Source organism: Chiroxiphia lanceolata, chromosome 3 (genome assembly GCF_009829145.1).
Source record: "Chiroxiphia lanceolata isolate bChiLan1 chromosome 3, bChiLan1.pri, whole genome shotgun sequence".
In the NCBI taxonomy this organism is placed as follows: domain Eukaryota; kingdom Metazoa; phylum Chordata; class Aves; order Passeriformes; family Pipridae; genus Chiroxiphia; species Chiroxiphia lanceolata.
The window spans coordinates 69,947,847-69,959,950 of NC_045639.1; the positions used below are offsets into that span (position 1 = coordinate 69,947,847).

General features: G+C 44.3%; 1 protein-coding gene across 8 annotated transcripts in view; it reads left to right on the forward strand.

Moving 5' to 3' along the window:
- Positions 1-12,104, forward strand: part of LOC116783940 (solute carrier family 22 member 16-like) — a 52,401-nt gene that overhangs the window by 33,643 nt on the left and 6,654 nt on the right. For 6 of the 8 annotated variants that reach the window (XM_032681970.1, XM_032681967.1, XM_032681968.1 and 3 more), the window contains one exon: positions 10,363-10,469. In XM_032681970.1, the coding sequence (XP_032537861.1) occupies positions 10,363-10,469 (107 nt within the window). Of the gene's footprint in view, positions 1-7,736; positions 7,863-8,128; positions 8,250-10,362; positions 10,470-12,104 lie in introns of those variants that run through there. The other 2 variants (XM_032681975.1, XM_032681976.1) reach the window with 2 other exon arrangements.

Sequence of the window (12,104 nt, forward strand, 5' to 3'; positions counted from 1 at the left end):
TTATTAATGAATTTTTAGTAGACACGGTTTCCACACAGCTATCTGTAGCTCATTTTTTCCTTATTATACCCCACAAAATCAGTTAGAAAAATATAATCTAAAAAATGGTAGCTGGAGGACACTGATCAACAGAAGAGTTACCAGTTACTCTAGTAGTTTTAGTCAAAGTATCTGTAAACATCTCACTGTTGCTACACCTCAGGTATGCATGAACTTATGACTGTGGACCATAGAAAACTGATAGATAGGAATGCATCACTCTGGTTGCTACTTTTATTGTTTTCTCTCCCACCTCCCCCTTTTCAGTCTACCTCCAGTCCTGGGGGTTCTTCCTTGCCTGAGGATCTATATCCTCTTTGTTTGACCATCCTTGGTTTGAGGGGAGCAGCACACCAGCTGTCTGCGTGTTGAGGCTCAGACAGCCCTCTCTTATCTGGGCTGTGTGAACTTGGTCCCCCTTGGTTTGAAATCAGGTTGTTTTGCATCTTAGGGACCTACTCTCATGGCACGATCTCATCAAAACAAGTCTTTGTTTACTTCTTTGCCATGTACCCGAAAATAAGGTATCTGTATTACTACAGATAAATATTCTGTATGCTGTAGAAATTAATGGCCGTATTTTTCAATTATATCTGCACAATCATTAGTTTCAATGACTTCTGAAACCAGAATAATGGTTTATATCCCCTTATAAAAGATTTTATTCTTCACTGCACTGTCCTAGATTATCAAGTAGCATTTTGGTCCTGGTATTAGAACAAAATAATATCCTATATAAGGATTAACATGCTTTGAAGCAAGCAAAATTCAGTCAGTTTTAAGTTCAGAGAGTTTCTATGAGATAATTATATAGAAAGCCTAGAAAAGAATTTTTATGCTCCCTACAATTCTGTGGGTGTTCCAATGTTTGCAGAGAAAACCTCCAAGAAGACCTCCACAGAATACTCTGGCTTACGTCCAGATATGTTAGTTCAGCAAAAGCACTTAACCTTACCCCGTGAGTAATCCCATCATTATTCAGAGAACGACTTGAACACATACTCTGTTGACTGAAGACCGGATTACTCACATGCTGTGGTTTTTCATTTTGCTGAAGAGCAGACCTAGTATTCTTCCACTGCTTTCAGATCTCCCTCCACTTACCAGAGCAGAACAGTAGATCTTTATCTGCAAGATCTATTGCCAAGCCCTGCATGCCCTGCCTTAAATAAGGGTTTAACCATGCTAAAAAAGAAAACATCATGCGATACACCTAACAAGGAATTAAACTGGTACTGTCTTCCATTACAGCCACCCTTCTCACACACAGAGCTCCAAGTTCTTTCCTTATTTTGGGGTTCTTTCACACGGATACTCCCTCTTTTGATAGTACATCTATTTTAAAACTCACTAGTCATGAGTTTTGGGAGCACTACAGTCTAATTCTAACAAGGTACTGATGAACAATTAAAATTATTTTTTCTACTTCCTTACTTGCCAAATAACTGGCAAGTAAGGTGTTACCCTGGTATGAACAGTCAATGCGTGTTCTGTGTTCCTTTGGCTCGAGGGATTCAGGACCTCGTGATCTGTAGTCAGTATACATAAGGTAAAGAAAAGAAACAGAAAAATCTTAAATGCACAATGATACTGATACTGTTTACAAACTAAACTGTAATTATATTTCTAGACCACAATGTTGGCTGGTGGCTTTTAAGACCAAAACCCAGTTCCTTCTGTCACTGAAGTCAGTCGGTATTTGGTCTTTGATTCAAATGACACCTAAATTTCCCTGAACTAATGATGTTACTTTTTTTCCTTGGAAATAAAAAGTTTGTTGATCTACAGGTACACCTTTTGTGATTTTATGTATCAATAGCTTAGAAAATGCCTTGGAGTATCCTATTCTTTAACCTGAGGAAGCATATTACTGAAAAAAGACAGGAAATGGCGCGTCTCTGTATGTCTCTAGCATTTCTGTTTGATTGTTTTCTCCATATGGACAAAAATATGTTTAACTCAAGTCATTCACTATAAATGGAGCAAAATCAGGGTGAGTTGATTTCTTTCCTTTCAATACTCACAGATTTTCTAAATCCTCTTGCAAGAGAGCAGTGAGTTTGAGAACAAATGCTTCTGTTCCTGTGGGGCATCTTTTCATTTCATTGCTCATAAAAAAGAATTATTTTTTTATAGTTTCTTATCTGAGTTCTTAAGTTCTTTTATGTTTGTATTTTTCATCTCTACCTTAGTGCAAATCTATTGTGCTGATCTATGTCTCTGGAGTTACATAATTGTTTTATGACATAGTGAATCTGAATTCTTGCCTGTCTTAATTGCTGATCACTCTTGCATGATGACAAATGTTTTTGTCCTAAATCTTATATCCAGTTTTATTATACAGTCTTGCAGTTTGTTAAGGACATACTTTCTGGGTTAAATATAGGAATAAGAGCAATTATCATTAGTTTAACGATAACTAATGAAAAATAGTAAATATGTTTGATATTTTGAATAATTATTTTAAAACTTTGTGAAAGGTGTATTTTCTACTGTAACAATTCCCTTCAATTTCTATGTGCAAAATTCTATAGTTTAAACAACCATGTAGGAAAAAAAAGCTATGCAAACTATGTGCAGTAATCATATGCTCTGAGTAGTACCCTGAATGTCTGAACAAGGGGTAAAGCCTGCCTGAAGGCTGAGGGCTTTTATGCAGTGGCTCTGTGGAAACAGATGATGGTCTGACATCCCAGCGTTGGGGTGGAGTGCAGGACTCATTGGCCTTCCCCTGCATCTTTCACAGCTGATTTTTACCAACTCCTTAGGTGCAGTCACTTAGGAAGCCTCCACAGCACTGGGCTCAGCAACATGCGAGGTCTGTGAGTGCCTTTTGCAAGAGCTTAGGAAAAGGTGAGGTCATGGAAGCTTCGTGCCAGAAAGGCATTTGTGCCTGCAAAAAGGAGGCTCTGGATTCATCCTATGCCCTTTTCAAATATCTTAGAGATGCTTGTCTGAATCCCAGAACAGATTCCTAGGGGAGAAATTAAACTCAAAAATTTTAAAAAAAAATATAGTGTTCACAAAAGAACAAGTTTATTCCATCAGGGAAAATTCTAGTAAATGCTGTCAATTAGTATCTGCATTGTTACCTTTCACAGGAAGAAAGATTAAAGCACACCTATGTACTGGTAGCCTAATAATTTTTTACAAGATTCTGTACCAACAGAGTGTGCATTTTGGTAACATGGAGGAAGTATGTATTCATAGGAAGGAGTTTGTTTGCCCAGAATTTGTGAACTTAATACAATATATTTTAATGTTTTTTAAAATGTGCATTTATTATCTGCAATTATGGGCAAGATAAAGTGAGACACATATTTTAATTTTTACACCTTTACCTAATTTAATGAACTCTTATCACCAACTGTCCATTTGGTTCATAGTCCCTTATAGAGGCCTGGCTGGTGTTTTGGCATTCCACAGCAAAAACCATCTATGGTTTAAGCTAGCAAGTATTATGTGTATGTCTGTGCTGGCTTAAAGGTAAACCAGCAGGGGAAATGAACTCAACTCAAAAGAGAGATTATAATCAGAATAACAATTTAATAAAATAATACAGTAAGTATGATTATACAGACAAACAATTAGTTTTAACCCACAAAACCCAAATGTATAACCCAGCACGCTGGGGCATGAACAGAGTGGTGTTCTTTGGGCTTCCTGAGTCCAAAGTAAAAGGAGAGGGGAAAGCCTGTTGGTGAGAGTGCTGTTGCAGTCTGGTCAAGAGTGGTGACTGCAGTCCGGTCGAGAGTGATGGTTGCAGTCTGGTTGAAAAGTATTAGTTGCAGTCCAGTCGAGAGTGGTGGTTGCAGTCTAGTTGAGAGTGGTGGTCTGCAGTCTGGTTGAGAGCGGTGATCTACAGTCTTCCTCTGGATCCCACGAGTGGTTCCAAAAGTCCCAAGACTCCAAGATTATATATTCTCCACTTCAGGCAGGAATGCTCAGTACTTCCCTCAGGGCGGGGAGTTCCACAAAGGGTGTGAGGACAAGGGAGGCACCCTCCTATCTCACAGGCCTCTTAACACCCAGTTTATAGCCGAGGAGTCAGGCTGCTCTGGGCAGAAGGTGTAAATAGTCTGTTGATACCAGTTTCGGGGGAAATGGCATGGAAGGCTATAGAATACACAGTTTTGGGTTACACCCATACAGTGATGAACTGGTCCCAGCTGTTCTAACTAGGACAATGTCTTTTCCCTGTTTGTGTTTGCAGGTGTAAACCAAGGTTTGGGTAATGTGTTAGATGGTGACTATGACAAAATGCACATGAAAAATGTGACATATTTTGCATTTCAGTTATGGAAAGAATTTTTTTTTTTTTTGCTTTTATTTGTATAAGCTGACTGGGGCAGTAGTCCCTCAGACACATTCGGTAGTGACAAAAATAGCTGCAGATACTGTAGAATGGGTATGAGTTATCAGTAAAGAGAGTAGGTGACTACAGAAACGACAGAACAATGTACATGAACTCTTGGTGTTCAGTGGATGTGAAGACTAACTGTAGCTTCCTCATGCAGGCATTGGAGTGGGCAGACAGTGCCAGGAAAATAGACACTGCAGTAATTTATAGCCCTATTCCTCATTATTTGGCCCCTCAGACCTTATCAGGAACTTATTTGTTCTTCACTTCCCTTAGATCTCTAATTAGTGCAAGTAACTCAACTTTCTATGCTTATTCTATTAATCTTATGTTTTCTGATCAAGTTACGTCCATCACTTTGCTTCATCATTTGTGTTTTGAAGGCTTAATATGTCCTTGCCAGGTGATTTACGTTCCTCCCTGAAAGTAAGTAGTTGTCCAAGTAGTTGTTTGTTAAAGTTGAGAAATTTGAATCATCCCTGATATACTGATTTCAAGAGCACTGAGCTCAATCAAGCTGAGAAAAATCAAGCCTAAAAAGTATACACCTCAAAAGGGGAAACATCCTTTTTTAATATGACTGGTATATAAAAAATGGTTGCAGAGAGGTTTGTGCACAAAGCCAGCTCTTTCAAATAAATTACTAACCTAGGTTTATGAATAATCAGAAGTAATGGGAAATATCTCATTTAGTGACAAACCAACTCTTCTCTCTCTGAATTCCTGTCTAGCACGCAGGCGTGGATACTGCTCAGGTGTTTGTTGCAGATGAGTAGGATCCCTCTATGGAGTGCTCACAGGCATGCAGTTATTAACATTGCCTCATAATGTTACATGTGGAGATGAACAGACTTGCACAGGAATAAGAAAAAATCAACATCAAGGGGTGATTCTTGTAAAGATTCTCGCCACAGTCTCATTGCCAGTGATGTGATTAAAAAGTGACTGAGGTGATCATGAACATAGCAAAAGAACGAGGGATAACTGGGCAATCTCTCAGCAAATATTTTCACAAAGCTTTTCAACAGGAATGTCAGAACTGCTGGTTTCTTCCTTATATTGAGAGAATTTCTCCAGAAGTAAGTAAATAATAGGCAAACAGCAAAACGAGGCACATCTTAAACTCTTTGCTGAAATGGTAACTCGCCACAGACACTGATGCTTGACTTGATCTTTGAACTGGTTAAAGAAGTGGCACATATATGATTCATGTCATTCACAAGACTAGAAGCAGGTCAGCCTCCTGTTTTCAGAGAGGTCATTTCTGGTTATCATTATGGGTCTATTCAGGAGAGTACACAAAGCAAAAGGAATGCTAAGGTAAACACTTCTTCAGCACTGCTTGAGCTGGGCTGGTGGTGTGCTGGAATACCACTGCCAGTCATGGTTCACAAAGAGCTCCAAGTACAATTAGGGCTGTGTTTGTTCTGTGCCAGAAGGCTGGTGCTCTCTTCCTGAGTGCCCAAATCATGACTTGCACTAAATTAAAGGATATGACAGCCACTATCACAGAGTTTGTCAGGAGCATTCTCAAACTACAAATAGGTGAAGGTTGCACTTGGAATACTATTTAGCCAATTATTTGTTAGTTCAAAAGGACATACTTTGCACAATACACAGAATAATACATACACAAACATCCAGGGGATCTTTAGCAGTTAGGCTGTTACACAGATCTTTTTGTTTGTTCTTGTCCTTTTTCCCATCTTTCACAAGAGAACACCAACATCTGTAGCAAAAAACTTCTCATATCTTGAAGGCCTCAATACAGAATGGCTGATCTTCAGTTTATCAGGGCTCTGGGAATTAGAGGATCTATATTGTGCTGTTCATTTTAGGGAGGAGCAGAGGTAAGAAAATCAATGGCAGCACTAAAGAGTTGAAATTGTTTCCCCCTATAGATGCCTGCATGGGTAAACAAACATTTGTGGTAGGAATTCACATATCTAGATTACATAGAACAAAGCTTTTTCCTCATCCTAAAATATGTTGTACTTTACTTATGGGTGCTTTCGCAAAACACAATGTGTTCACCTTTCCAAAATACTTTAGCCCATAGAAGATTCTTGTTATGTAATAACATTACAATAAGATTTGGTATCCTCAATCAGCTTGAATTTCCTGCATCTCATTCTCAGGAAAAGATACATTGGGAATTCCGTGAAACATTCAGCCTTGCACCAACATCTGTCACAGAACATTTCAATCCAAATCATTCAAATCTGGCAAAGTTATAAGCAATAAGCAGTAGAATCTCAGGAGGAGAAGTAGCAGGCAGTTTTAATATTAGCTGGCACTGCAACCTTCATTTATATTTGAGGGAAATTCCGTATGTGAAAGGATTCTCTCCAAAGTTACTGCAGATATCCTGCAATGGCTTAGAATAGTGTTCATTTTACAATCAATGCACCATGCCCATCAACAATTTCATTTCTAAACAAGTAAACTTCTGTTCTGCTGCTGCTTTCCCTGTCTTAATCCCCTATTTTCAGAACACAGAAAAATCAAGCTACACTATAATTTGGGGGAATTATGCCTACACATGTGTAATATATCGTGGCTTTAGTTTACCATTTAAGAACACAGCTAGATTGGGAGAACAGTTCGCCGTATGTTGTGCACACTGTTGCTATACATAGTGATATCCTTCGGATGACTGCTGGTCTGTATTTAAATGGCTATAAAGAAAAGGCACCTGCTTGGAAGATCCATGGCAGAAGCTGTTCGACAGGGCTGAAGAGGAGTGGTTGGCAAACACTGTCCTGATAAGCATGTTCAGGGACGAATGCTCAGGCTGTCAAATATTACCCAAAATGTCCTGCCAAAGGCAAATGCCCTGGAGGCGATAAACTGGGGTATATGCTATATAATTTCATCCTAGCGATCCTGCAGAGAGGTTTATTTTTTGACAAACTTGTGTTTTTCCGCTGAAAACAGCCCTGCCCGGCTGTGCTCATTACGGGTTTGCGGTTTGGCAAGGACTCGTACCTCACCGGCCTGCCATGGCTGGAGTTCCCCTCCCGACCGCTCGCACGATTGCTCGAGCGCTGTGGCAACCCTAAGGCAGCTTCAGAAACACTCAGAACATAACTGCCTGTGAGGGAGGAAAAAAGGACAGTGTATTCGCTGCAGCACAGCGGGTCCCGCTGAGCCTCCTCTGGAGCGCGCTGGGGAAATATCAAGGGGGAAAGTTCTGGCAGGCGGCGGAGGGCCCGGCCCCGGCAGGGCCAACGCGCGGCCGCCGGGCACTCCGGGCGTGCTGCCAGCGCCGGGGGAGGGCACTGCCCGGGCACAAACAGCTCCTTCATTCGCGGCGGGGAACGGAGCTGGGCCCGGGGGCGCCCCGGGGCGGGGGGGGCAGCGGCAGCTCCCGGGCGAGGCGCTCCGGCCGCTCCCGCACGTGTCCCCGCGCTGCCCGGGAGGGCGGCTCTTCCAGGCAGGACCGGGGCTTCCTCCTCACCAGGTATCGCCTGCTCTCCCCGCTTAGGTTGTTTTCAGACTTGTAGTTCCAGCCGAAGAGGGAAATGCTGCATGCCGGAGCCCTTTTGCTGCCGAGGGCCGGAGAAGGGCCCCCCGGGACTGGGCGCTGCCCCAGGGCGTTCCCGCGGGCCCAGCCCAGCTTCCAGAGCCGGGGCCGGGAAGGCTCAGCACACATAGCGGGGCGGGAGGGGTGAGCCGCAGGGCTTGGCTGGGGGGCAGATCCGGGATCGCAGCCTCTCCCCGCACAGAGCGGCGAGGGGCTCGACAGTCCCCGGCCTGCGGCGAGCGAGGGCCGCAGACCTCTCTGGTTTGGGAGGGAAGCAAGAGCAGCGCTCGGCGCGTAGGTGCTGCTGCTGAAGGTGACTTGCAGGTATCTGAGGGGGCGGAATAACCCTAGCATTCCTTAGGAGATGTTTCCCGTGCATGCGAACAGCCACCTGAAGGACGAGCTGAGGCCTCCCTGGTCGGCCCGGGGTCCCCTGTGACGGTGGCTTTCTGTGGTCCCCTGTGACACCTGCTTTCTGACAGTGGTCCCTTGTTCAGTGAAGAGAGAACATCCTTGCCTTCCTTCTGTGGCACTTCCCGAATGTACATCTCACAGAGCAGCCCAAATGGCAGAAAAGGGACTAGGCCACAGTCAAAAGGACAAAATCAGTACCTCCTCCTCCTCAGTAAACGCCCAAGAGTGGATCATGAGCACCATGTTTTTGCCTGGCAAAACCCCTCCCTGGAGTCATCTGAAGGCAAGCAACACCAAGGGTGCTTGTAAACTGGGGAAGTGAATAAACGAAAGTGATCAGCAAAAAAAAAGGAAGGGAAAAAGTGCTCCATGGCAGGCACTGACAGGGACAGTGGGTGCAGCTGCTCTGGTGGGTGAGGAGCCCCTCCAGCAGTTCAGAAAGGCTGGAGCTTTTGCTTTTTCGTACCACAGGCTTCAAGCAATTCAAAAAAGTAGTTCAGTACTTAATTACAATGAGAGTTAGTTTAAAAAAACCCACAGGACTTATATATAGCAGATTTTGGTTTTTTTTCAGTTACTTCCTGTTCCATTTTCTGGTCAACAGTTCAGCTGGGCTTTTTCCACTGTTTATTTGGGTGTGTAAATATGCTTATTTTGGTAGGCCAGATGGGTTGCAACACAAGCTCAGAGTGGTCAGCCTGCTGTGTCTGCAGGCTGCAGCTGCAGCTGGCAGTGGGTGTGCATGTTTGTGTGTGTGTGTGTGTGTGTGTGTGTGTGTTGGGGACCAGTATATTAATCCATATTGATCATGTTATGCACTGATGTTACAGCTGAAAGTTTGTGGCACTTAGTGATGACATACAGCTATGGGAGGCAAGAAAGAATAAGGACCCCCTTGCGACACATGAGGCTGGCATTGTCTACTGTTGCCTGAGTTGGGAGATGAAGTCACGTCTCAAAATATCTCAGTATTTTTAAAAATAATTCATTCTGGCTTGGGAGGAGCAGGAGGGTGGCAGGGCCATGAAACCCACATCAGGCAGCTGGTGTCCTCATTGCTGGGGAATTAAAGCTTCCAGGTGACTCTCTGGCTTCTGTCCCATTCTTCTGACACTATGAAGGGACAGAGAGCTAAACAGTACGTGACACCATTTGCCTCCCTCCCCAGCAGTTACTGCAACTGGTCTGCCTTTAAAAGGCTGATTTTTGCAAAACCCTCAGTACAGGCCTGTCTGACAGGACAAGAAATGTCCCTCTGCTGGGACTAAGCTGGGCTCCCACGTTAGCTAAAAGTAGTTTCTCCTCCTGTGCCCCCTGCCCAGGCTGTGCTGCCAGGGCAGAGCCATAGGTGAGCCTTGCACTCATAGCATGGTCAGTGGTTCTGCAAAGCCCGAGCTGCACTTGCTGATACTACCTGTGTGTAGCTCTGCTTTGCACCCAGTTGATTTTTGGCACATTAGTACATGAAGGCTTGATGTGCTCCTGAACTGCAGCACTAAGTGCTAGAAAAACACTGCATTTAATGGGAGTGTCATGGCCTTCTGAGCTGTTCCTGTAGACTCCAGCACTGTCAGCAGCCCCTTCCTGCCCTCACTGGATTTTGCAACATTGGGATCAGTTGATATATTGAACCGGCTCGTCTGCAAAAATGGCATCTGAACTGCAAGGACTTCTGAAACCTGAGCCTCCACCAAGCCACAGCTCCTCTTTCTTCCCTGGGGAAGGGAAGGGAGGTCAGTCCAGAAATTCAATCTCCATCACAGTCCAAGGTTCAATATATCAACTGATCCCAATGTTGCGAAATCCAGTGAGGGCAGGAAGGGGCTGCTGACAGTGCTGGAGTCTACAGGAACCGCTCAGAAGGCCATGACACTCCCATTAAATGCAGTGTTTTTCTAGCACCTAGTGCTGCAGTTCAGGAGCACATCAAGCCTTCATGTGCTAATGTGCCAAGGAGAGTTGTGAGGGACAACTGAGAGCACATCTCTGGCAGATGCATAATGTACCCACGCATATGTTCCAGGGCAGCTGAAAAAGAAGGGCTGTGCTTGTCCATGGACTGCTGGGAGGCTCGCTGGGTGCGCTGAGAACCACACGCTATTTCCACAGCTACCAGTGCTGAGTGAGAAGGTTTGTTATTAAAAATGTGTTTAAATACCTTTCTCAGAACCAATTTTCCTAAGTAATTACAGAATTATTATTCCCCCCCCCCCCCCCCCAGTTTCTTGTTACTAATATTCTTTGTTTCTCTTCTCCTTTCCCTAACAATTTTCCATATTGAGTTTCTGGGTGTCAGCCATGCAGGCCACCAATTGTGGTTCAGGGTCCACTTGCCCCCCCCACTGCATCCTCTTTCCCTGCTGCAAGGGCACTTCTATAGTCAGCTTATGAAAGAAGATGTGATAATTAATATGAAGAAACTTAAGCATTGCCCTGAGAGGAAGAAAATGGGTTGCTAACAACCCTTGGCTGTGATGCAGAAGGAATGCAATGACAAGCAACACTGCCTGTTCCTCTCTCCCTTCCTACCTAGTAGAGACATCAAATTTTAGGTAGTAAAACCTCAGGGGTAAGTGAGAAGCTGTGTGAAGAGTTATGAGCAAGGATCTCATAAATAAACCTGACCTATCATAATCCCACACAGTTTGTCTTGCCTAAATTTACATCAAATATGCCAAAAGCCACAGGAAGATGGGAAATCAGCCCATCATTATAACTGCAGGCACTGGTTTCCAGAAAAGGTTCTCAGAAAGCAATTAGTGAGGCTGGATTTCTAGTCAATGATAAGCAAGTCCCATAGGAGAAGGCAGAACCATAAGGGCACAAAACCAAAGGTCTGTCTCACTCAGCATCCTCTCCAAGAGTGAATATTGCTAGATAATATACTCCAGGAAAAAAAAAGAGCCACAGGCAGAGGAGATTCTTCCCCTACATCCTGGTTGACGGCAAGCTGAATATGAGTCAGCAGTGCCCTGGAGGGCCAGGAGGGCCAAGGGTGTCCTGAGGGGCATCAGGCAAAGCATCGCCAGCCAGTGGAGGAAGGGGATTTTCCTGCTCTGCTCTGCACTGGTGTGGCCTCACCTTGAATACTATGTGCAGTTTTGGGCACTGCAATACACGAAAGATATAGAGCTGTTAGAGAGTGTCCAAAGGAGGGCAACAAAGATGATGAAGGGCCTTGAGGGGAAGCTATATGAGGAGCTGCTGAGGGCACATGTCTGTTCAGCCTGGAGAAGAGGAGACTGAGGGGAAACCTCATTGCAGTCTGCAACTTCCTCGTGAGGGGAAGAGGAGGGTCAGGCACCGATCTCTTCTCTGTGGTGACCAGTGACAAGACCCAAGGGAATGACCTGAAATTGTGTCAGAGGAGGTTTAGATTGGATATTAGAAAAAGCTTCTTCACCCAGAGGGTGGTTGGGCACTGGAACAGGCTCCCCAGAGAAGTGGTCACAGCACCAACATTTGGATGATACTCTCAGGCACATGGTGTGACTCTTGGGGATGGTCCTGTGCAGGGCTAAGGGTTGGACTCGATGATCCATGTGGGTCCCTTCCAACTCAGCATATTCTGTGATTCTGTGATTCTATGATTCCCGCTTAGCTTTTAACAGTAATTCCTTGATGGGATGCCTGAGCCAGCAGATGCACCCCAGCTCACCTGGTTCAAAGCTGCTAAAGGATTTATCACCTCTGAGGTTGCCCAGTCTCTCTCTTTTGGGCCCATTTAGTTCTGGCTTCTGGGAGTTTGTAGGGTGCACTGAGCTG